Here is a 26,814-nt window from a genome sequence, read left to right as displayed (position 1 = left end):
TCATTTGAACTCGATACTTGTTATCGAATCAGGATGTTTCAACATTTTAAGAACTTAATTGAGCAAAAAATCTCCGAGATTATATATATTCTATAAAATTGCCATGTATCTAGTCATACCTTACCAGTTAATGTTCATTTTTAAAAAAATGCCTGTCCCAAGCCAAATTTATTTTAGGTTAAGTACGTCCACGTGACTTTCTCCACTCATTATGTTCCGAATAACATTATAAGGCAATCTAACCACCTTCAAGCCATTCTGAGCTTGTATTCCGTTTGGATTGATAGGCACTACTTGGTTGGGCAAGCCCATGGGTCTTCTGACTGGTCGAGGTAGCATGTGTCTGGGCAAGGAATTTGGTGTAGGCGGTGGTAAGGCAAAAACGGGCGTACTGATTGAATCTGAGACGTCTAGTTCGTGATCCTGGTTAGGCCGCCTGTCCAAGAACATTTCGTGCTGATGATGCTGCTCTTGACCTTGTTGGTAGAATTGGACGGAAGCTGGAAAATGGCGCGATTCTTCGACGAATTGTTGGTGTCTGTAGCGTGGTGTCTGCTCGAATCTGATTGGTTGAGGGAGCGAGTGTTGAACGAATCGTGGTCTGTTATCATAATCGTTATCGTGGTAAGTTGGTTTCGTTCTGTAGTAAGTTTCCGGTTGCTGATATTGGCGCGGGTGTCTGGGTTGTTGAGCTTCGAAGTATCGGTCGCCTTGATAATGACGCGTTTCGTGTTCATGATGATTCGGGATCCGCCTATGATGATACTCGTACTGGTTCTGTATATGGTATTGAGGTTTGTTCCTCGAATTTTCATAATCAACTGGTACTCTGATTAATCTGTAATTACGATGAGGCTCTTCGTGATCAATTTGTTTACGATGAGGCGGTTGTTCCTGAACTTCGTAATCGCGGTGGTAATGACGAGTAACGGTCACCCTATTACCATTGTTTGATACTGGATGAGATAGTCCCATCATTCTAGTCTCATCCATCGGTATCTCTCGATTCTGATTGGCTGATGTAGAAGGTGGTAAACTTATAATCCTTGGGGGCTGGTCTTCTTGGTTTTCTTCCGTTGGTAACATTTCTGATGGTCTGGGTTCGTAGTATTTGGGAATGTATTCCGATTCTGAGTACTGATGGGGTCGATTCTGTACGCTGAGTACGCGAGTGGTGTCTTCTGACGTTTCTTCCAACGTGTGACTACCATGATGATGGTTTTCGTCATGGTAATACTTGCCAGGATATTCCCGTGACATGACATTTGTGTTACCGGACGTTTCATGGTCGGAAGAGCGTGGGTTCGACAGTGGTTTGACCTCCGGTGACTCATTGACTTTAACCGTCTCGCTTCTTCCTTCCTGATGGTGATTGTTTTTATCGTAGCTCTGATGTAAAGGTTTCCAATTGGCGCGACCACCGAAATTTCCTTGTTTCTCACGATGCCCTAATGGCACGCGAACCTCGTTCGACGAATAGAAATAAGGCCCATTCGCTTCCGGTCTTTCGTATTTATAAACGGCGCCAGATTTGAGTTTCATGTCGTGAACCTGCGAGCTTTCACGCTGCTGTTTGCGAAAGAGATCCGAAGCGCTGCTAGGTCGTTGAGCAACTGGATCGCGATACTTCGGCTTCGAGGCAATATCTCTCTCCCGAGCGTTATTCATTCTGTCTTCCGAGTGAGGGGCCCGGTTATTGTTGGACTTGGAATTAGTCGCCATGACGCTTGAAGATGAACTCGGTGTTCTGGAATATAGATCGACTCTTGTCGGTGGATATACGTAGGTGGGGGGATTGCCCCCGCTCGAGCCTCGATGAGCATCCAGTGGGATAGTTACAACTTTGGTTTGACCGGAGTCCCCGGCGCTGACCACCAAGTGAATGTCCGCCTTCTTCTTTAGGACAGATTTCTCGTCGTCTTTAACGTCATCTGTCGCTGTGACGCATAAGATGATGACGCAATGCAGCGAAGACAGTAGTAGCGGAATCGACCACAGCTAGAATTAAGAAAGAATTGTTTTAGGGATATTTCGACTGAGAAATATGTTCATGAATTATAGTAATCAACCGAAAGGCCCATTGATCTATTGATCAAAGAAATATTAAATTACGACTCAGAGATTCACGTGATCTGTGTAACAACAGCTACCCAAAAGAATCTACACGTATGGGACTTTCTGCGTATTTCAACTTCAATTGATTTCTCAGTTCGATATTTATGTATTTTGCAAATCGATTAGTAGAGAATTCAAAGATGTCTTTTGCACTCTTTTCCGGATAAATAGCCGATATTATAAAGTCAGTTTCCTTGCCCAACTTGTTAAAGTGGGAAGTAGGAAAGCAGAGAGGAGTTGTTTCCTCCCACGCATATACGTCTGCCCCAGATAAAAGAACTTTATAACATCACCTCTTTGTTAGGTATGGAGAAACGTCTGTTGCCGTATGAGCTATGGACTAAGTTATAGAGAATTTTCAAGGAGACTCGAGGAGAGCTATCATCTTTTTAAGAAGTCTTCGAATAATTCTTTTTTTTTGTGTGTGTGTGTGTGTGTGTGTGTGTGTGTGTGTGTGTGTGTGTGTGTGTGTGTGTGTGTGTGTGTGTGTGTGTATGGTAAAATTTATCCTCAAAATTTTCCTAGTGTTTCTCCATTTTAGGTCTACAGTTCCAGGATACGTTAGGAAATATTGTTGACATGCTAACCTGAGAATTGCTATCAAATCAATAGATGATTATCGTTAATCGAGGAAATTATAAATTCAGTTGAAAAAAGTCGTCATTAAGGCAAAAATATCAATAAGGGTTGCAAATAACAAAAGGATGAATATTCTTAATTTGAGGAAATATTTATAAAATTAATAGTGACTTTCAAATTACTCTTTCTTTATGACACAAACTGGGAGTTTCTCTCTTAAAATTATGTCTGACAAATAGTTTATCGCTTTGACTTTTAAGACAATGGTAATTGCCCAACGGCATGTCCAAACTTCGCACATAAAAATAAAGTACCGTGAAAATTACGAGTAAAAGGTTCGAGTTTCCTGAAATATTTACATATGATTATGTGAGCTTTTTTTAAAGGAAACTTCCATGACAGAATTTGTAATTTTTTTTCTCAAGTGCGTTAAAAATAATGATTATTTAAAATTGTAAAAGATACGACCAATTAAGTTTTCTTATAGAATCCTGCGCGTTATGCCTCTCTGCGAAGGAGACGAAAGAGAGCTATTCAACCCTATTGGACAAATCTGTCAGGTCAAATGTCAACTTCGCAAAGAAGGCATCTTAACTTGTAGGGTCCAGTTAGATAACTTAATTGCTCGTATATTCTTTAAAGGGAGGGTGAAGTGGTAAAAAAATAAACTTTTATCGATTCTTCTACTAATTTTTAAAAAATCAAATTAGTTTTGAGGTTTTATGGATATTTTGAAATAAGTCCCTCCGATCAATCGCGTAACTCCGTGCCTTCTTTTTAACAAAATTCTCGTGGCACGCTCCATGCCGAATTAAATTAAGCGCGAGGTTTGATAAAAATTGCTCTTGAGTTTGCTTTTCACCCTCCCTTGAATATCGCAAATTGACACAAGGTTCCAACAGGGATAGATTTAATTTCAGAAGTAGGAATGAAAAACAGGGTAATCTGGGCGTGCGTCAAAGTTCCGGACCCCCTTCCATGGGACGAAGGGTATGAAAGAAGAGGCGGGTCATAGCGACAGAGGTAAAAAGGAATCCTATGAAAAACATTAACATGTACAAAAATGGGCCAAGCCTCGCTCGTGCCCTCTCCGCCGTAAAACGTTCTGAGATCCCATGTAGAGCCAAGTCTGCCATTTGTTCTCATTCAATCACCAATTGAACAATTATGTTATATGTTTTACTAATTAATAACCAATATTCTTTGACTCTATCATTATTAAACATCTTTGTTCGTATCAAAAATATCGTGACTTGGCAATCGCAAGTAAGTAATATTAAAAGGAAGTCGAGGGGATATTCACTAAATCGTTGCCGATTTTAAAATAATCGAAGGGATATTCACTAAATCGTTGCCGATTTTAAAATAATCGAAGGGATATTCACTAAATCGTTGCCGATTTTAAAATAATCGAAGGGATATTCACTAAATCGTTTATGGTCGAGGGGATATGTACAAGTTTATAAGGCGAGTTATGCATAAGTCACGATATTTTGATACGAACAAAGATGTATAATAATGATAGAGTCAAAGAATATTGGTTATTAATTAGTAAAAGGACTTAATTTATAACATAATTGTTCAATTGGCGATTGAATGAGAACAAATGGCAGACTTGGCTCTACATGGGATCTCAGAACGTTTTACGGCGGAGAGGGCACGAGCGAGGCTTGGCCCATTTTTGTACATGTTAATGTTTTTCATAGGATCTCACTTCTTTTTGTAGACCCTCTCGTTATACTTCGGTAGTTATATTAAAACAAGACCCTCTCGTGGTACTTCGTTTGCCAATATAATCGCTAACGTTTGTCCATATTTACGCTGAACTACCCCTTTCGACCCGCAGAGAATATGCAATAACGATTGTACGCGATATCCTAATATAAGAATGTAGCATCAGTTACGACACATTTCTTTTAAACTACTACTCCTATTAGCTTTAATATATATTTAACTTTCGGTTAACTTTGGACCATTACGTCCTTTCATCAAGAACACACACTATTTCTGTTGAAAAGACGGCAGCGTCATCTAGTTTTAAAATAAAGAACTAAAGAGCAATTTTATAAAAATTTCGGGATGTTTTAATTTTTCTGTGCTTTATAAAATAAATGAAACCTAAATCATGAATTTTAAGTTTCTATCTCCCCTAGAAGTACCTTAGAATTTTGATGATCGGTGAGTGAGTGAGTGAGTGACAAAATAAGGTAAATTTCACCTGCGATATTTCGAAAAGTATGTAGGGTAGGAACTTGAAATTTGGAAACTATAGCTAGGATTGACAGTCCTCGCGGCAAGCAAAATTTCAGACTTTTACCTATACCCATCACGAAGTTACAGTGGGCTTAAAAGTGCCACGAGTTGCTTCGAGAAAAGGATGTCAGTGCTCGACTTGGCTGGGAGCACTGCCGTGCTCCCAGATGTCAGTGCTCGACTTGGCTGGGAGCACTGCCGTGCTCCCAGATTACGTATTTTTCGCCGTCCCCGTCAGCAACGTCATCAAAATGTAGTTTAAGTGAGCCAATAAGATAATTTAAACTTCTCGTTACGTGTTGGAGGGAGGGGCTCTACACTGGGCTATGAGTCGGACTGAAGTAAATACTAACCGTTCTCCATTACTGCTTCTAAAATTAATTCTATCCTTGGTTCCAATTTAAAATAATAATTATTTTATATGTTCTTTCGAATATGAAATAAAAAAGTAAAGGAAAATCAAATGGTTTTTTATCGATTCTTCTACTCATCATAAGACCAATCTACATAGTGAAACATGCAGGAAATACCACTGAATGATTTTATAATTCAAATTAGTTTTTCATTTCATAGATAATTTGCAATTAAGTTAACACCTTCGCCTTCATGTTAACAAAATTTACGTGACACGCTCTATACCTCGCGCCACTATTGTCACATCGCGCGCAATTTTCATCCAAACTCGAATTAAATTTCATTGGACATGGAGAGTGCCACCGGAATTTTGTTAACAAGAAGGTATAGCGATTGGTCAGAGGGGCTTATTTCAAATTATCCATGAGATCTCAATCTAATCTGAATTTTAAAATCACTTGGAGTATTTCCTGGATGGATGTTTCACTATTTAGATTTTCTCATATAGTTAGTAGAAAAATCGATAAAAAAAACACTTGATTTTTAACCCTAACATTAACTGTTGAATAGTCATTATAAATCTGAATAAATGAAGCCCCGATTTGAGAAGGAAATACGAATTATAAATAATATAAATTGCAACTTACCTTCATGCTGACTATTGGAATTATAGTAATCCCTCGCGAGCAATTGGAAAGAAACGTCTACTCTTTATAGCGAATGAGTCTTAATAAATTCGCGTCACTGGTCGGCGAGTTACTTAAATAGAATATGTTGGGTTTGACCCCCGCAACCTCGACCCACATTCTATCGACACCTAAAATCAGAGTCTTTTTTTTCCATCCAATCATTTAGTGCGGAAAAGGAAAGATTTCGGAATTAAATCTGAGCTACGAAAAAAAAAATCATAACGCACTACGCTCGCTCTCTGGCTCCTTATTCCATCCAAGTTCAATCCTCAAATCACTCAGTTATGAACTTTAAAAGAAGGAAGATTGACCGCCAAATTAAATAAGGATCCAAAAGAGACTTTCGACGAGGAACAAACAACTCTAATTTTCAGTAACGAGTGTTTTTGCTCCTACAACGTTATTAGCTAGGCGATATTAGGACTAATTTAAGATTAATAATCTACTAATAAAATATAAATTTGTTAAATTTTTATCAAATTATTGCACTATAAAACCGATCGTTGAAAATATTTTGTTCAAGATTTTAGGGTATTAAAGGGAACGAAAATAATCGCATCCGGAAAATATTCTTAGAAACAACTAGGCCTAGGCCTAAAGCAGTCAATTCTTTTTATGAAGTCCGTATTCTTCATCAACTTGTTAAAATGTTGCTGGATGTTCCGTTTAAACCTGTATTAAGCAAATAACACTCCCGACCCTCTCATTTGATAAAGGTCTATTTCCGTTCCCTCTGAGGCTAGAAGACGGCAATCCAATTCCCCATTGAACATAATAAATCTGGCCTAAACTTCTTAACCCTAAGCTTAATTTTAACTATAACTCTAAGCCTAACTTTAAACATAACCTTAAGCCTAACTTTAAAGGGGCTGTTCGGACCGTGGGGCAAACGACGATCTTCCTCATAGAGCTTAGCATAGCGGGTGGGTAAAAAAGGTCGAACAGCACCTTTAACCATAATCCTAAGCCTAACTTTAACCATAACCCTAAGCCTAACTTTAGCCATAACTCTATTCCTAACTTTAACCATAACCCTAATCCTAACTTTAACCATAGCCCTAACCCTAAAGCGTAACCAAACAAAACCTAACTCTAACCATAACAAAAACAATAAACCTAACCTAACTCTAACCATAACCCTACCAAAGGAAACCTAAAATTAGTTCTAACCCTTCCCGAACAAAACCTAAATTTAACAAGAACCAAACCTAACTAACACAGCAATGTGGGCCAGTTTGCCCTTATAGATTGGAATCGACAATAATAAATAAATATCTTGAATAAATTTCAGTTTGTTCTAAAAAAATTAAGAGTGCAAAAATAATTTTTAACTAAGTCACGAATTAGATAGGGGTATTCAGGCAAACTTTTTAATGATTTTTTAGATTTTAATCGGTGCGCCACTTACCAGTACAAAAGTTTTTCTTTTTAATATTCCGAACTCGTACTTATATTGAAATAGTAGGAGGAATTATTTTACTCGAAATACCGTATACTCCCCCATTTCCAAAGCACCTTATAATGACTACAATCACCCAAACCCGCTTTAACATTGTGTATCAGTCCGCTCCAACTTCAACTATTTTGCAAACTTCTTCAATACAACTTTTCTGGGACAATTTTTGAATGATAAATTGCTAATTAGCGTATTACGAGGAGTCTAATGGTCACTTAGTCACGACTCGCTGCTGCTCTCTCAAACCAACTCGGAGAGATTAAAGGTGCCTTCGCATCGTCGAATTTAAAAATAAAAAACCGCGTGTTGGTAATTTATCGTCAGCAAATTATTAAATATTGCTCTAAATTACGTATTAACAGAATGATGTATTTTACTTCATGGTAATTTAACCGGTAAAATAGCAAACATTTTTGTCACTGATTTTACAATTTGTGCTTAAATTACAATGAATTACCGAAAAAGCAGTAATTTTTCCCTTATGTTTGAAATATTCAATTGATAATTAAAAATCCTAATATCTCTAATTTGATAAGTGAATAGTAACCGAGTTACTCGCCTTTAAACATGATATTAAAAAGGCTTAGCTTTGTTCATATCCGTTTAATTATACAGCTTTTAAAGTGTATTCATAGGAGACATGCACGGACCGAATATTTCAGCCCCGAACAGAGCCTGGCCCGAGATTTATCATTTAAATAAGTCCGAAACCCGGCCCAGCCCGAGTATATAGTTGGTTTTCCAGCCAGGCCCGGCCCGGTCCGTTACATGCATTGACCAAGCTTGACCCGACCCATTTCATGAATTGACCAGGCCCGGCCCGCTACATGTAGTGCAGTTGATATTTTTTTTTAACATATCATCAATGAATTGAATTCATATTTGCTTTAGCGTCATGTATTATTAATTTCTATTAATTATAGTTCGTCACAACGTCACATTTGTTCTGAGAAGATTATATTCATTTAAAATTATCTTTCATTTGAATTATGAATTAAACGAGAACCAAGTCCGGCTCGGCCCCTTAATTTCCAAAATTTGAAAAGCCCGGCCCGATAAAATTTCCAAATTTGGAAAGCCTGGTTATAGCCCGGCCCGATAAAATTTCCAAATTTGAAAAGCCCGGCCCGATAAAATTTCCAAATTTGGAAAGCCCGGCCCGTAACATGACAAAATGTTAAAAATAATTAATTAAGGCTGGAAATTATTAAAACCATAAGTTCATAAGATATGTTCCATAAGTGTGTCACTGGTTGCTGAGAGCTTGTCATGAAGTGACGTAGGTAAAACGTCATAGATCCTGGTGAGGCGCTGTCAAAGGCTCAGTACAAACTAATTAGAAAGATGGACTGCAAAAACGAGTGTAGTCAATTCTGGCTTGTCGTTCTCGAAATAGCTCTCAGTGAGTCTTTAGCATTACGAAGTTTAGTCAGTGTCATACTTATGGAACATATCTTATGTTAAAACTGACTTTAAAACAGATTAAAACTTTCTGACCGAAACTTGTACAATAAGAAGAACACAGAAAATATACTCAATGTAATGTAAGCGGGAATAATGAAGGGAAAACACAGACCACACCACTCAGTAGCCCCCCCCCCCAAATTCCAAACTTAGCCCCCCCCCCCCCAAAAAACAATCTGTAAACCCTACCAAAAAATTGCTGTTAGCAACCTAATATTCTGTAGCAATATATAAAAAAATTATAATGATAGATTCGTTAACTTTCATCTCTGCAGAGATGAATTTCAAAATCAAGCAATACAATTTTGAAGAAAAGAACAGATGGAGACAAGTAAAATGTTTCATATTCTTTCGAAGAGAGTCCCAATAGTGTGGACTAAAAGCTAACCAAAACTGAAAATAAACTTAAGACGAGTGAAATTCCTTCATAATCGGTTCCGTAGTTTTTATCAATAAAAGGTTGTATGTCTTTAAAATACGAAAAATTTCACGTTGACACAAATTTACGGATAGTTTTAAAGGTCTACACATTTTCCAATGAACCCATTATGCAATTTTTTCTTATAATAACTAGTTTGCCCAGATTTAGCCCCCCCCCCCAAATTTCAAACCTTAGCGACGCTACTGAGTCACCACTGACACCACTACATCCCAACAGAGTAATTTCCAAGTTAATTTCTGTTCTTATGGCAACGTCTCTTATTTTAGTGTCACCCCCTTTACAATTCCATTTAGAAAAGATCTTCGACGCTCGAGGATACACAATCGACTCCCCTTTAGATCGATATTACTCTGTTCTATCTTTGAATTATCGCGGCTCTTTTATGGGTTCTTCAGAATATAGATATGATGGTATAAACACATAGTATATAAAATAATACGAAAAAAAGTTACATCTAATCAAAAAACCTTGAATTGTAACATTAGAGCCGTCATCGGGCCTTAGATAAGGGTGATACCACTCCCTTATAATAAAATACCTATTTTTAGATAAAACAATTCAGAGTTGCGAATCTGTCCCCACCCTTTCTTTAACCCTTTATATCCTTAGGATATTTATAACGTCTTAGATAAAAAAAATTCATTACCCTATAAATTTTGTAATTAATTTGTCGCAATGGGCTAGAGTACCATGTAATAGGTTACCAAAAAACCGCTCTGAATTTTATTTATTTTTTAAAGTAGAAAAATCGTGATAACATTTATTCCGTTTTTGCCTCATATAAGCGTGATTTAACCAAGAAAAAAAAACGTGCACCTTTTCATTTTTGTATTTGCGGAAGGTTATTAAGTGGGGTTAAACTTCTTGAAAAATTGGATCTGCTCTCCAACCAAAATGATGGTAGTGCAACTCGTTATAAGTTCGTCACGACATTGACTCTAGAATTAAGTCTAGATTGACTCGACCGACAAAACGCGCTAAACGCGATCAAAGACAAATTCACTGCACTTCTTTTTTTTTCTAATATAAAGGGAAAAATTAACAAAATTTTGGTTGCGGAAAATATTTTCAATGTCGATATCGTGTTTGACCCCGACAAGAATTACTAAGGTGCCCGGCGCCCACCCTTGACCTTTATTAAATCGGTCTGATCCTTGGCTCTGATCTACTTATAACCATCCCACTGACCTATAGAACTATTCCGCTTAAAAAGTCCGTAAACGGACTTAGTTGCACATTTCTTCTTGTAACGAGGGCCCTATATTTTTGGCCTAATATCATTAAGGGGCTAATCACTCTCAGATATGACCTACGTTAGAAAATATTTGAACGATACCGATACCTCAATGTTCATGGGAAGTTACATTCTTGATATTTAGCGTTGTGGCACATTTGGATTTAGGTTTAACTCGCGTGTCTGTACTCTATGAGAAATCATGCAATTATATTCCGTGAAGACGAGTTATGCTATAGCAGGTTATATTTCAGAAAGTAGTTTAGTTTCTATGTTTGTAGGTTTAGGCGGCGTTGTTCACAGACACAATTACTTCTGGATTTGACCAAACTGTATGATTAATATCAATAACAATACAAATTACATGATTAATACAAAAAACACTATAGGGAAAGGTTTTAAAAGTGGTTTTGGTTGAGCTCTTCTCAATATGTTAGGACGAACACTCGTTTTGTTAAACTTAATTACTCTTCCCGAAATTACAATCCCTTCAAACAGTAACACTCGCAACGTAGGGTAGCTTAGCAACAAAACGTGTATGTCTGTAGACCTTTTCGGCGTTGAGACAGGTACAAAGTACCAGCGCTTGGGCCTTTTCTTAAATTTAACCGAAATTAAAATTCCGTGGGCCTAGAACACTCCGGTATTGTTCGTATAACTTTAAACTTCAGCCAGGGTTAGATTTAATTTTAGAAGTAGGAATGGAGAACAGAGTAATCTGGGCACGCGTCAAATCATAGAGAAAGGAAGGTGTTACTGGAGTGGCCGAGTGGACGTTCCATGAGCAGCTTAAGTTTGGGTTGGTGCGTAATATAGTGCTGCCATCTGTGTACTAAAATTTGTACTAAAATATTTCAAAGTTTCTTTGAATATTTTTAAATTATTTTCGCCATAGAAGACGCTATAGTCGTACGCACCAACCCTAACATGTAGCGCCTCTGGTGGACTCTGTGCTACACATCGGTACAACATACGCCTGTTGTAGGCATTGTATCGGCCACTCCAGTAACACCTTCCTTTCTCTATGGTCAAATTCCCGGACCCCCTTCCACGGGACGGAGGGTTATGAAAGAAGAGGCGGGTCAAAGCGACAGAGTTAAAAAGGAATTACGTATTTTTCGCCGTCCCCGTCAACAACGTCATCAAAACGTAGTTTAAGTGAGCCAATAAGATAATTTAAACTTTTCGTTACGTGTTGGAGGAAGGGGCTCTATACTGGGCTATGAGTCGGAGTGAAGTAAATATTAACAGTTCTCCATTCCTACTTCTAAAATTAAATCTATCCCTGCTTCAACCAAAAATAATAGTCCGATTCGCTATGCTTTACTATATAAAAATGAAGAATGAGGCCGGTTCAGGTCAAGGTCAGGTCTATATTGCTACATTTAGAGGTCAGGGTGCCGCTAAAGATCGTTATTTCAATAACAACCGATAATAATTTAGAAAATAGAATCCAATAATGGTCAATAGTGAATTAGGGCTATTCCACATATAATTCGTACCACATAATTTCAAGAAGTTTCATTTATTTTCACGACCACAGCTTTGATTTCACTCAGTAATTTTCCCTGTTTCCCATGTTTGCTTCAGTTTAGTCGGGTCGTGAAGTTTAAAACTTAACATTTGTTATTAAAAACCGATCAAAACCACAAAAAAAGGAATCGTGCGGAACATTTTGAAAATTATTTCGGGGGAAACAAAGTCAAATCACGATCTAGATTGAGGGTATTGTAAGCTAGACGAAAAGAAATATGTGTCAAAGAATGAAACTAACACTAATTTCAATTGACATTTCAAATTAATTTAAGAAGAATCATTTATAATGGCAAAAATTTGTAGAATTTCTGAAAAAATAAACGCTGATTGAAACGTCAAAAATATATACATTTTTTTCATGTCAAAATATACGCGAGAGGTCAGACACTACACACAAATCATTAAAACCTTCTATGAATTATTTAACCCTACCGAAATTCAATGGGCGAGTGTTTGACCCTTTGACTTTAAAGACTAGCAGTCAAATTAGTCTTCATTCCGATTTTTCGCTTTTCAATCAAGAAATTAGGCAGCCGATTCTCAACCACAGAAATGTGAATATTTCCATAACTAAACAGTGAAAATTAGAAGGTAGCGAGAGCTCTTTTCAAGATGGCATCAACGGCAACGATATCCCTGGTTCCTGAATCTATCGAAGTGTATTTATAACCCGTTTTTGAAGAGAAAATCAGATAATCCAAATGTAGGCGTAAAATAAAGGGGCCAGCTGATTGCAAGGTGATTGATTGAGCACGTTTCTCCAATAATAAAACACCAAGATGAAAACCTTAATTGACTAAACATCTCTTGGAATATTTAAAATAACATCATAAGCAGATCCACCTCTTAAGTACCCATCAGTGGCTGTTTGGAGGAACGTCTCTGCCTGTTTTCTTTACGTCAGTGCTTCTAAAAGAGACGTACATCTGGGCGTGGCCTTACTCTCTTCGGTGTTTAGGGCCTCTCTTTTCATCATGGGTTTTCCTCCTCTAGCTGCGACCTGTGTTTTTCAAATCGAACTACGCGGTAAATTTTAACTCCTGATATTTTACCGTTTTCAAAGAAAAACATGGCGAAAGTCGACAAGCTTTTTAACCATACATTTTCTAAGCCACCATACAGTAACTGTAATAACACCTCACATGAAATAAGAAACGCGCATTTATATAGACGATTTGGGTTTATAAATTACAGAATGAACCACTCGAGGGTACGTCACACCCTCCCAAGTCTTACCGCTGTTCTGGTAGCCATATTGGGTGGTCTCAGTTTCATTCCTGCTTTAAACCCACCAATGGCAGCGTAAATTATGTCACGAGACTCAGCTCCTCCTCCAACTGAAAGCTCTCTATACCAAAAAGACGATACCCCCCCACCCCTTGAAAAGGGTCTACTAATAGTATACTTGAGTGAAGAGTATTTAAAATCAGGTTGGGGTGAAACGGAGTGTAGGCTGCAAGCGCTCAAACTAGTTTACAGTAAAAGGCCGGTTTTTGATGCTGATCCCCAAGCGTTGACAGGCCGTTGGTGAGTCAAGATATATCAGACAAAGACTAGCAGTTCAGTTTAAATCAGTACTCGATCAACTTGACTCATAGAGGGCGTGACAACACTTAAGTGGAGACTATCTATAAATCAAACTCAGACATATCTACTTAAGAGAGTCATCTGCTTATGATATAGTAATAAAATGAAAGGCACAAGATTGATATTTTAAAGATAAGTATTTACTGAATCAATAACCTTAATATATATTTCAAGTTTAACAAAATTAAGTATTTTAAAAAAATCCATTAAATATATCACTCTTATATAAATATCATATACACACGTGTAACCTTTAAAAATGGAGATCAAACCACACAGAAAACACCGACGGGCAAATCTTTAGATCATTATTCAAATATCCTTCGGCTGAGATAAAAAATAATTATCGAACCATATTTCATATTCCATCACGCGTTATTTTTACCATCGAACCAGGAAAAATATTGACGCGAAAGAATGTAAATATCTCCTTGTCATAACTATACAGGATGGAAACCCTCGCCGGCGACCGGACTAGATACACAGGGTGTTCCATAAAGTTTGTAGCACCGAAGTACAGTGTGATCTATGGGCGATTTTGTGAGTGTAAAATAACATTTTGCCCTAAGGGACACCCTACAGGGTTGCCACGGAATATTCAGAACCAAATTCCCTGACTTTTTCCGAGATTTTCCCTGACCTTTTTAGGCCGAAAGTGTAACATTTAAGTGCACTTCTAAACGCTTATACTACATTAAGTTTTCCTATGCATTTGTTGCACCAAAATGATTAAGGAATATTTTAACTATAAATAACAGTCTGAGAGATTTTTGAATGCATTTACTTTATAAAAACAATTATAGACATTTTTAAGGACTGCCCTAGAGTTTTCTGTGTTAAGATAGGATGAGGAGAAACTTTCATTACTCTTTCAATTAAGACTTATCCCCAGAAATTTTACCCACTAAAATCAAATTCCCTGACTTTGCTGAAACTTTTAAAATTCCCTGACTTTTGCGGCCCATTTTTAAATTCCCTACTCTTCCAGGCACTGTGGCAGCCCTGCCCTTACGGATGGTCCCTTAAATTTAAGTAAGAAACCGAAAGACAATGCTAATTCAAATAAGGGATAATCCGCAAAACACTCTAATCATAAGTTGAAAATGGTGGCCCTCGTGTCAAAACGTTAAAGAACATTTCCGACTCAAAAACGCCCATAAAAGCCACTGTACTTTGATCCTACCACCATTTTTTGAGACGCCATGCACTTCTAACATAAGTTTATAACTTATCGTAGGAATTATTAACTTACGTATTAAGTTAGTGGACAAATATTTCTATTATTAATTAATCCAAATTGCATTAAAATTAACGGAATATTAAAGGAAAGTAAGGGTTAATTAAATTACTGTGGTTAGTAATAGCTTTGAAATTATATGGGATTATAAGAGAAAGAATAAGTAATGAGAATCAGTTTAGAAATAGATTTGAAGATATGTTTGGTTAACAAAAGGTTTGTCATAATTTTCAGTTTATGATTAATTTGTTTATCAAAACTTAGAGGTTAATTTCTCTAGAACACCTACACGTTATGAGGTGTATCCAGCCTGGTCGCCAGTGAAAGTTTCCACCCTGTATATAGATAGTATGCACTAAAGGGAATAGAGATTTCCTAACTTATTTCATAAGTTTAACTGGCCTTCAGGGTTGCCATTAATTTGTGAGCGCATCTCAGATTCTCAGGTGTGGAACTGAATGACCTGACCTGAACTACAAGCTTTTCAGTCTGTTGTAAAGGTTGAATTTCACTCACAAATGACTGGCAACACTCGTACGCACACTATCTATTGTTATGTACAGTAGAACGCGCTTTTAGCGAACGAGTGAGGTATGTGCCCTCCGGTATAAATATAAAACCATTTACAATTATATTAGGAATAATTCGTCGAGCCTATCACACACTGAATTTATAGTAAAAGGTAAAATTGGTTGAAAATACCATGATGTATAACCGTAACAGTTCTTGAATAAATATTTGGCATTCATTCAGTTTGCAACTTGAACAGCATCTTCAATTTCTAAAAGGCCAGAAATGCTATGTATTTTTGATCTTGCAAATACAGGGTTCATACAACTTTTGGAAAACAAATTTCCCTGAGATTTCCAGGTTTTTCCCCATATACTTCCCTGAATTTTCCAGGTTTTTCCCGTATATGGAGCAAATGTTAACGAAGGAGGGGGGGGGCAAATAGGACTATTAAATACTCGAAGAACATCCCCGTATCTCTAGTAGAACCACAGTTATGAGCCTCCAAAGTACAGTGTAATGTTAATCCTATGGAGGGAATGTTCAGGAACAATTTGCTTAATTACTCGGCCCCTGATTGACGCAAATTTCCCTGAATTTTACTAAAAATTCGAAATTTCCCTGAATTTTACTAAAAATTCGAAATTTCCCTGAATTTTACTAAAAATTCGAAATTTCCCTGAGGTTTTTGTCAACTATTTATTTCCCTGATTTTTCCAGGTTTTCCCTGTTTTCCAGGTTTGTATGAACCCTGAAATATTGAAGTAATGAAAAATGATGGCCAATCACCAGCGAATAAACGAAAAAAATATCCCAAGTATTCAAAAATTTTTAATTTTCATGCTTATAAATTATTTCACTCTCGCAACATAATTAAAAAAATGAAAAATCATACATCATACACAACTTCATTCAAAAATAATTAAGTAACTCAAATTAATTAAATTTCTGCGATTTAAGAGAGTATTTGGAGAACTGATAAAAGGGTTTGTACACGACTAGAAAATTCCCTGATTATTTTCAATTCCCGAGTAACTTTTTAGAAACATTGATTAGAGCACAACGGACATTCGAGGTAGCAAAAGAAATGCGAAGAGGTAAGGCTAGATGAAGTCCAAATTCTTTAATGCACATGGAGCTAGGGTTTGTAAAGGCTAAAATTGTTGTGCACAAGGCTAGGAAGGAAGTAAGGGACGGAAATGGAGCTTTATAGTATCTGTCAGCTCCTGTTGCGTCCCTAACACGTTGGCTAGTCTTGTAAACATCAATTTTGCCTTGCCAAAATCAGGACCGAGTCAGAGCTCGTTAACAAGGGCGGAGCTAAAACTAGCCTTTGCTGGGCAAGTTAATGGCACCATTTAGTGGAATTGTTTAAACTACCATCTAGTACGTGGAACTGTTTAAACTACCGTCTAGCGGAACTGTTTAAACTACCGTCTAGCGGAACTGTTTAAACTACCGTCTAGCGGAACTGTTTAAACTACCGTCTAGCGGAACTGTTTAAACTACCGTCTAGCGGAACTGTTTAAACTACCGTCTAGCGGAACTGTTTAAACTACCGTCTAGCGGAACTGTTTAAACTACCGTCTAGCGGAACTGTTTAAACTACCGTCTAGCGGAACTGTTTAAACTACCGTCTAGCGGAACTGTTTAAACTACCGTCTAGTGGAACTGTTTAAACTACCGTCTAGTGGAACTGTTTAAACTACCGTCTAGTGGAACTGTTTAAACTACCGTCTAGTGGAACTGTTTAAACTACCGTCTAGTGGAATTGTTTAAACTACCGTCTAGTGGAACTGTTTAAACTACCGTCTAGTGGAACTGTTTAAACTACCGTCTAGTGGAATTGTTTAAACTACCGTCTAGTGGAACTGTTTAAACTACCGTCTAGTGGAATTGTTTAAACTACCGTCTAGTGGAATTGTTTAAACTACCGTCTAGTGGAACTGTTTAAACTACCGTCTAGTGGAACTGTTTAAACTACCGTCTAGTGGAACTGTTTAAACTACCGTCTAGTGGAACTGTTTAAACTACCGTCTAGTGGAACTGTTTAAACTACCGTCTAGCGGAACTGTTTAAACTACCGTCTAGCGGAACTGTTTAAACTACCGTCTAGCGGAACTGTTTAAACTACCGTCTAGTGGAACTGTTTAAACTACCGTTTAGTGGAACTGTTTAAACTACCGTCTAGCGGAACTGTTTAAACTACCGTCTAGCGGAACTGTTTAAACTACCGTCTAGCGGAACTGTTTAAACTACCGTCTAGCTGAACTGTTTAAACTACCGTCTAGCTGAACTGTTTAAACTACCGTCTAGCGGAACTGTTTAAACTACCGTCTAGTGGAACTGTTTAAACTACCGTCTAGCGGAACTGTTTAAACTACCGTCTAGCGGAACTGTTTAAACTACCGTCTAGCGGAACTGTTTAAACTACCGTCTAGCGGAACTGTTTAAACTACCGTCTAGCGGAACTGTTTAAACTACCGTCTAGCGGAACTGTTTAAACTACCGTCTAGCGGAACTGTTTAAACTACCGTCTAGCGGAACTGTTTAAACTACCGTCTAGCGGAACTGTTTAAACTACCGTCTAGCGGAACTGTTTAAACTACCGTCTAGCGGAACTGTTTAAACTACCGTCTAGCGGAACTGTTTAAACTACCGTCTAGCGGAACTGTTTAAACTACCGTCTAGCGGAACTGTTTAAACTACCGTCTAGCGGAACTGTTTAAACTACCGTCTAGCGGAACTGTTTAAACTACCGTCTAGCGGAACTGTTTAAACTACCGTCTAGCGGAACTGTTTAAACTACCGTCTAGCGGAACTGTTTAAACTACCGTCTAGCGGAACTGTTTAAACTACCGTCTAGCGGAACTGTTTAAACTACCGTCTAGTGGAACTGTTTAAACTACCGTCTAGTGGAACTGTTTAAACTACCGTCTAGTGGAACTGTTTAAACTACCGTCTAGTGGAACTGTTTAAACTACCGTCTAGTGGAACTGTTTAAACTACCGTCTAGTGGAACTGTTTAAACTACCGTCTAGTGGAATTGTTTAAACTACCGTCTAGTGGAACTGTTTAAACTACCGTCTAGTGGAACTGTTTAAACTACCGTCTAGTGGAACTGTTTAAACTACCGTCTAGTGGAATTGTTTAAACTACCGTCTAGTGGAACTGTTTAAACTACCGTCTAGTGGAATTGTTTAAACTACCGTCTAGTGGAATTGTTTAAACTACCGTCTAGTGGAACTGTTTAAACTACCGTCTAGTGGAACTGTTTAAACTACCGTCTAGTGGAACTGTTTAAACTACCGTCTAGTGGAACTGTTTAAACTACCATCTAGTGGAACTGTTTAAACTACCATCTAGTGGAACTGTTTAAACTACCATCTAGTGGAACTGTTTAAACTACCATCTAGTGGAACTGTTTAAACTACCATCTAGTGGAACTGTTTAAACTACCATCTAGTGGAACTGTTTAAACTACCATCTAGTGGAACTGTTTAAACTACCATCTAGTGGAACTGTTTAAACTACCATCTAGTGGAATTGTTTAAACTAAACTACAGTCGAGGCTTGCTTTAAATGTATAGAAGGGTGCTCCTACCTGACTCCATCTAGAATTGCAGCCTTCATGGCATTACTTTTATAATCTCTCATACCCGACGCGCATGCCAAATTTGTCTGCTGTTGCTTTAAATCATAGCGCGGGTAACCAGGTTCAAATGCAAGGTGACGTTCCTGAACTCCGGGTTTAGCTTGACGAAGGCTAGTGGGCGGAATTTATAAGTGCACATTTAAATCCCGCCCACAAATGCCTCCTGCTTTCGCCAAGCCAAAACTGGAGTTCAGGAGATCAACTGGGCCCAGGCTATGCTTTAAAACCCAAATCTCTTGCCTTCTCAAATTAAAAAAAATAATAATTACGTCCCTATTTTAGTATTTTTGTACAAACCCTTAATTTTTTAACTAGTATATTGTTGAACTATAATCTTGAGCGCAAAATTCTACCTTGGAAGCCGATTCTTTCCAATTTGACGGTGGAACCAAATTTTCCCAAGACAGGTCCATTATCGTCGTTACTTCCACCGATACCGCACTGATTTAAGAATTCGTTTAATTTCTCCTCATATTCTTGAGGATATTTTTTAAAATGGCAAACATGGCCGGAGTCTTCCCAGATTTTACTGTTAGTGAGAACTCCGCATTTCTTTCGAACTTCGATAAATTTATCTATGCTTTTAGAATCGGCTATTTTATCCCCTCTCGAGTAGAGAAACAGTTGCGGGCTTAGATTTGGCTGCCTTTTTAAAGTGAAATACACCCATAAACGGTAATCTTCGGTTTCGTTACCTAAAACAAATTATTGATCAATTATACTTTCTTGTAAGAGTGTAGCGGATGCGCTACTGAGCCTTCACAATCACACTTAGCTAAGCTTATGTCCGGCTCCCTTTTGTCGTGTTCGTTGTTTCTAACTAAACACAATTATTCATAATCAACGTTTACGTTTATTTACAAGTTATCTAAGAGTGGTTACATCGAGCAGCTCTGTCGTTACTAAACCAGCCCCTTACTAGGCTGAGCCTTTACATATATAGTGTTCTCTAGGGGAGTTCAAATCAGTTCACACAACTAGATGAATCATGTTACGTTGGTGCGTTCAGTGCATACTAACACATCCTTTCTCTTAAGTTAAAAATTATATTTATACAATTAGATTTTAAAATATCCCTGCTTTACGAAGTTTACGTTAAATTCAATTTTAAAATCTTTGCACGCTAACTAGCTATGTCTACAATTATATATTTCTGATTTCTTATCAAACATTACACTAAGCATAAAATATCCTAATATCTTTAGTTATATAGTTCATAAATCTAATTTCTGTCTCTTTTTAATTTGTCTACCACTTCGAGTTCTTAATACAGTCTCTTGAGATTTACGTTTATTGCTTGGTTTAAATTCTGGTTCGCTCGTAGATGAGGCTTCGTTTTGGTTGTGAATCGTCACTTGTTCGTCAGCTATTACAGGTTCCGCATTCATCAGCTGTCGTGAAGGACTGACGTCTCTAGGTGGTGATTGATTTTGACCATGTGGAATCGCTGGAGTTTGATCATCTGGAATCGCTGGGGTTTGATCATCTGGCGTATCTGGGTCATTGGTTGGGTTTTCGGGCAACTCTGGATGGTTAAGTTGATTTGATATGACTGGATACTCAGGGACTACCTCGGGCAAAACTGGTTGTCTCGACTCTGGGGTTTTTGGCATCGGAATAAGATGATACCTATTCCTACGAACAGTTCCGTTGGGTGTATCCAGAATGTAGGATCTCGGTTCTTTAGCTGGATTTCTCACTGTGGCTTGAATTCGCAAATCTGTAATCCACACATTTTCCCCTTTTATTAAGGTGGGCAGGTGATGTACACCATGTCTTCTGTTGTAATTTTCCTTTTGCTTTTCGCGCCGATGTTCTTCTCGTTTTCGTATTATATCGTACGGTGGAATTCTCGGTTGCAGTTCTTTGATATTTATCGGAAGTGTTGACCGCAGCTTTCTTCCCATTAAGAGTTGAGCAGGAGTATACCCGTTGGCTAATGGAGTTGTGCGATATGAGAGCAGAGCAAGGTACGGATCGTTACTTTTCTTTAGTGTTTGCTTGACGATCTTGACAGCTGCTTCGGCAAAACCATTACTTTGTGCAAATCTTGGGCTTGAAGTTATATGAGTAAAGCCATACTCCGTAGAAAATCGGCTAAATTCGCTTCTGAACTGTGGTCCGTTGTCGCTTTTTACTATCTCTGGAATTCCGTGAGTGGCGAATATTGATTTCACTTGATTTATTATGGTTTTAGAGCTTTGATCTCGTAGTTCTCGAATTTCGAAGTATCTTGAGTAGAAGTCGGTGACAAGCAAGTAGGTTTTTCCAGACAAGTAAAATAGATCTATTGCGACGATCTTCCAGGGTCTATCAGGAAATTCGCTGGGACATAATGGTTCATGTTGATTTCTGGCTTCCTTTGTACAAGCTTGACAATTTCTTACTGTGTCTTCTATTTCTCTCGAAATTCCTGGCCACCAAACTGATGTATTTGCACGAGCTCTGCATTTAGAAATACCCTGATGGCCTTCATGAATTTTCTCTAAGATATCCATTTGTATTGATCGAGGTATCAGGATTCTCGCTCCTTTCATAAGTAGACCATGCTGTATGGTGATCTCGTTTCTAAATGGGTAGTACTTCATCAGTTCTTGGTTAACATTCTTCCGTGTTGGCCAGCCTTGGTTTACGTGACTGGTTATGGTTTGGCAAGTTGTATCTTTTTGTTGCTCCTTCCATATTTCTGCAAGTCTAACGTCAGAAGCTGGTAAGTTTGACATAATTAATTGGATGTGTGCATCGAATTCTTCTTCCAGTTCGCTGTCTCCAGTCTCTGGCAGTGGACCTCTGGACAAAGTATCTGCTATAGTAAGGTCCTTTCCTGGCGTATAGAAGACTTTATAATCATATCTCATCATGCGTATACGAAGTCGCTGCAAGCGAGGTGATAGGTCGTCCAACGATTTACTCTGCATGATAGAGACTAGCGGCTTGTGGTCTGTTTCGATGTCAATTGTTAATCCCAATATATAGTCTTCAAAGCGTTTACAAGCCCATGCCATGGCCAATGCCTCTTTTTCTATTTGAGCATATTTTTGCTCGGCAGGGGTGAGAGTTTTGGAAGCATATGCGACGACTCTGAGTTCTCGATTACTTGCTATTGTATGTAGATACTGTGGTGTTTCCTCTACTTCCGCTATCGACCCGAGAAACACGTCTTCCACTGCATGAAGGTTTTTGTTGAGACAGTATTTTGAGTAATGTCCAGTTTTACTACATCCATAGCATTTTGCGTTCTTGGCAGGGCAATTTACTCTTGGATGTTGAACTTGAGCTCCGCAATGCGTGCATCCTTTCATCGGTGTAGGTTTCTTATTTACTCCGTGATACTTTTCGTTTTGGACTTTCTGGTCGATTTTTCTCTTAGCATTGGCTTGATATTGCGGCTTGAACTTCGGACGAGATCTGCTTTGTATGCGATCAACGTTCTTCGAATGCACTGTGGCATTTAAATCTTTCTGCTCGCGTTGTCTATCTTCCATGCTTCGTACTTTTTGAATGGCTTGCTCAAGTGTCAACTTGTCGTCATCCTGTAGTCTTTCTGAGAGCGCTTTATTGCTGATTCCTACTACGATGCGATCTCTGATTAGCTCTTCTTTTAAGGCTCCGTAATTGCAGTGTTCTGCTAAGGAATAGACTGACGTTATGAATTCGTCTGCTGTCTCTCCTTCTCTCTGATATCTTGTATTGAACTTAGCACGATCGTAGATAACATTTCTGCGAATGATGAAATGGCTTTCGAACTTCGCTAAAACGGTAGGATACTCCTTTTCTTGCGCACCCGTTAGGCCAAATGAAGTAAAGATATCGTCTGCCTTGTCACCCATTAGGTAAATAAGTGCATTGACTTGATCTTCCTGGTCCTTTGAACTCAGTCCTGACGCTCTGCGGAAACGTTCGAATCTTCTTTTCCATGTGGGCCATTCACTCGGACTCGTGAAATTGAATGGTTCGGGGGGTATTACTTGAAATGCTGTTGACGTAACGGCGGCAGCGGCCTGCATGTTTAGCTTCTAGTTGGATTGTTTATTCGACACCCCGCGATACGGTTTTAATCCCTAGAGTTCGATTTTGGCACTCTGCGACTCGTTATTAGTCACTAAAGTCCTTCGTTTATACACCGCGATTCTGTTTAATCACTAGAGTTTTACGAATTTATTTTATTGCTGCTCGACCCGCGTAACTTAGCTAAGCCTTGGTCATAACTTTGTTATCTATACCGCGTCAAAATCTCAACTTCTGCCCCTCAACTCTTCCCGAATGTTCCTTCTGACACCATGTCGTGTTCGTTGTTTCTAACTAAACACAATTATTCATAATCAACGTTTACGTTTATTTACAAGTTATCTAAGAGTGGTTACATCGAGCAGCTCTGTCGTTACTAAACCAGCCCCTTACTAGGCTGAGCCTTTACATATATAGTGTTCTCTAGGGGAGTTCAAATCAGTTCACACAACTAGATGAATCATGTTACGTTGGTGCGTTCAGTGCATACTAACACACCTTTGATCTCTAATCTTAAGTTTTTTATATGAAGACTTTTTAACCCCAAAATAGATTAGTTGAACACTAGGTGGCGTCTCATATTGCACCTTTGGTGGGCGCCCCCTATATTGAGCCAGGCCTATTGCTAGGGCTATATAAAGTCAGGTCAGCTGTGCTTTAGAGGAGTGTACAGTATCATCTTGGTGCAGTCTGTTAGGCAGTCTGTTTCATAAGTCGTTATGATAGTATCCGGATAGAGTGGCAGTCTATCCAGGATAGTTGTTGGTGTTAGTAGGGAGTTAGTTAGCTAGTGCGGTAGGCCTTAGGCCGTATTCACCATCTAAGCTAAGACCTGTTTAGATGTAGGGTAGATTGTCCTTCTACGAGGCAATCCAGTGATTCAGTCCGTATGACTAGTTTCCGCACGTTAACTCTCTCTGTTCGTGCCATCACTTCAGTAGGCCTAAAGACGGAACTCAACTGGCTCTACTTAACCCTAGTAAGTGTTGCTTTCTATAGCTACCTCCTAAAGGCACACCCCTAGTCTGGCGCTCTCACTACCCATCCTATCAATATCATTGTAATTAGCATTATCATTTATTTTGTTATTTATTTAATTAATTATATTCTGTAACAAGTACTAACCCAAGAACCTAATAAAAGAGTTCAAATATATAGTATTATGGTTTTGAGCTCATTGTTTCACTCTGTAACCTAGCTTTGACAGCAAATCGGTTACAAGAGTAATTTTTAAACCAGATCAGTGGTTCTCAAAAGCTCATAGTAGGAAATTCTTTGTTTCAACCGGAGCCTCCGAAATGAACTAGGCCCATGCGTGTCGCGAAGCGAGAATATTTTTTTAACTAATTTAGTTCGCCGTGTTTTCCCGTTTGGGGGTGCTGATACGACCGAAAAATAAACAAAGTTCAACCCCGTGACCCTGTCGACTGCTTAAGTATTTGGGCCAAGGTCGCGAATTGTAAGTATACGTTTTTATAACTCTTACTGAATTATTTTAATTGAAATAATTCATTTTGTTGTCATCAATACCATCTAACCGAAAGATTCAGTAAAAAGTGAATAGCCCCAAAAACATTTACGTTAATTTTAGGATGAAACTTTTCTCTATCATAAAAATTTTATGATTGACCCCTAAAATATCAACGATAATTTAAGGAAGACCCCTGTCACAACGGCAATATAAGCGCCATCTCGTACACTTAAATGGTGAAAATATTTTCCATAACAAACGAGCAATTCGGAAAAAGGAGCGTATTTGGAAGAAGCTACGGAAAGCCTCCTTAACGGGCGATCTGGATGCCCATTCACGTCTACGTGCCTTATACAAAACACAAATTAAGCATGTTCGCCACAGTATCTCCCACTTCCGGTACAAAATGAATAAACGTCAACTCTCCAATATCAAAACAAACCCTCGCGCTTTCTATCGCTTCGTACGTTCGCGTATTCGGTCTTTACCTACACGTCTTAGTATCCGACTTCCAAATGGACAACCCACTGACTCTGACTATGAAATGCCCCAATGCCTTAACGAAACTTTAGTCAAAAACTTTAATGGCAATCGGGTTGATGTAACTGAGACCACTCCCGTTCCCAAAGTACCTGCAATGGAAGAGTATTACCCCTCCTATCTTGAAATTAAGACTACGCTAAAATCATTAGATATCAAAAGCGCATCAGGTCCAGATGGCATTCCAAACCGCTTACTTAAAAACTGTAGCTCCTCTTTAGCTTTACCGCTACTTAAATTATTTACACTATCGCTAAGGGAACGATCGGTCCCCAGTGAATGGAAACTGGCACATGTTACTCCAATTTATAAGGGTAAAGGTGCTAAGTCTGATCCCAAGAATTTTAGGCCCATCAGCTTGACCTGCACGGTTTGCAAGGTTCTTGAAAAATGTCTTCGAACAGCTATCACTCACCATGTCACCCCATATCTTAGTTCCTATCAACACGGTTTTTTACATAGTCGATCTGTGGAAACTAACCTTTTGTCGGCCTTCCATACGTGGACCCATGCCCTCGATTCCGGTAAGAGAGTTGATATTATTTATCTCGACATAGCTAAGGCTTTTGACTCGGTTCCCCATTCTCGCCTCCTCACCAAGCTAAATAATTATGGTCTTTCACAATCAGTGCTTGGCTGGGTTGCCAGTTATCTGACGCAACGAACCCAGGCTGTCAGGGTTGGTCATGCATTAAGCGACTTTCTCCCAGTTTTAAGTGGGGTGCCTCAAGGAAGTGTTCTAGGTCCCTTGTTGTTTATTTTATATATCAATGACCTACCCCAGTTCTTATCTTCCCATCCACGCTTATACGCGGATGATTTAAAAATTTTCCGTGTAATCACCTCTTATGATGATGTAGCTATCCTACAGCGAGACCTTAAAACCCTTGAATCCTGGGCCAGTGTTAATGGTTTGATTTTTAATAGCGAAAAATCTCTTGTCCTGACTTTACAACGCCGTCCGATCGACACTCGGACTCCATCTCCATATCACCTTAATGGTCTTAACATTCGACGGGTTAATGAATGTCGGGATTTAGGCCTGATCGTGACTCATAACTTATCCTCTAAGGCACATGTTAAGCGGTCTTGCAAGCGCGCCAATGGTCTCATCTCCGTGATTAAGGCGAACTTCCCGGGCATCTCTCACTCCTTATTAACGCGCCTGTTCCAATGTTATGTCCGTCCTGTCTTGGAATTTGGAACTCAGCTTTGGAGTCCACACACACTTGGGGATATTGACATGATTGAGAATGTTCTAGGCCGTGCAAGTCGAATCCCTCCCTCACTACGAAACAAACCCCGCGATACCCGGTTATCCACCCTAGGCTGGAAGCCTCTCTCCCTTCGTCGTACCTATCTGGACCTTATTAGCGTTTTCAAAATCTTAAGTCAGCCCAATCAATCCTACTTTACCTGGCACGATAATTGCAAGGGCACAAGGGGCCACAGTCGTCGACTTTTTTCCCACCCATCTCGTACCAATATACTGCGAGATTCCTTTTTTCGCAGGACCATTAAATTGTGGAATGCTCTACCCGAGGACGTGGTCTCAGTCACGTCAGTCCCAGAATTTAAACATAAACTAAAACTGTACCTTAACCTGTAAATTTGCATTTCTATTTTGTATTTTTGTATATTTCTGTATATTTTCTTTTTTTTTCCCTATGGAGCTGTATGACCT

General features: G+C 38.7%; 1 protein-coding gene across 3 annotated transcripts in view; it reads right to left on the bottom strand.

Moving 5' to 3' along the window:
• Positions 1-13,827: 13,827 nt before the first annotated feature.
• LOC149710262 (transmembrane protein 53-B-like) overlaps positions 13,828-26,814 on the bottom strand; it is a 19,930-nt gene continuing 6,943 nt past the window's right edge. For 2 of the 3 annotated variants that reach the window (XM_089860567.1, XM_089860568.1), the window contains exons 4-5: positions 19,465-19,806; positions 13,828-15,727 (exon numbers count right to left, since the gene is read on the bottom strand). In XM_089860567.1, coding sequence (XP_089716693.1) covers positions 15,696-15,727; positions 19,465-19,806 — 374 coding nt within the window. In that variant the 3' untranslated portion in view covers positions 13,828-15,695. Of the gene's footprint in view, positions 15,728-18,692; positions 19,807-26,814 lie in introns of those variants that run through there. The other variant, XM_089860569.1, reaches the window with a different exon arrangement.

The sequence above is a fragment of the Phalangium opilio genome, unplaced genomic scaffold, assembly GCF_054372755.1.
Source record: "Phalangium opilio isolate 3A_F unplaced genomic scaffold, DU_Popi_V2 ptg000011l_1, whole genome shotgun sequence".
Lineage (NCBI taxonomy): Eukaryota > Metazoa > Arthropoda > Arachnida > Opiliones > Phalangiidae > Phalangium > Phalangium opilio.
Note: the sequence above shows the minus strand (reverse complement) of the source record. Positions and strands in the feature narration are given on the sequence as shown.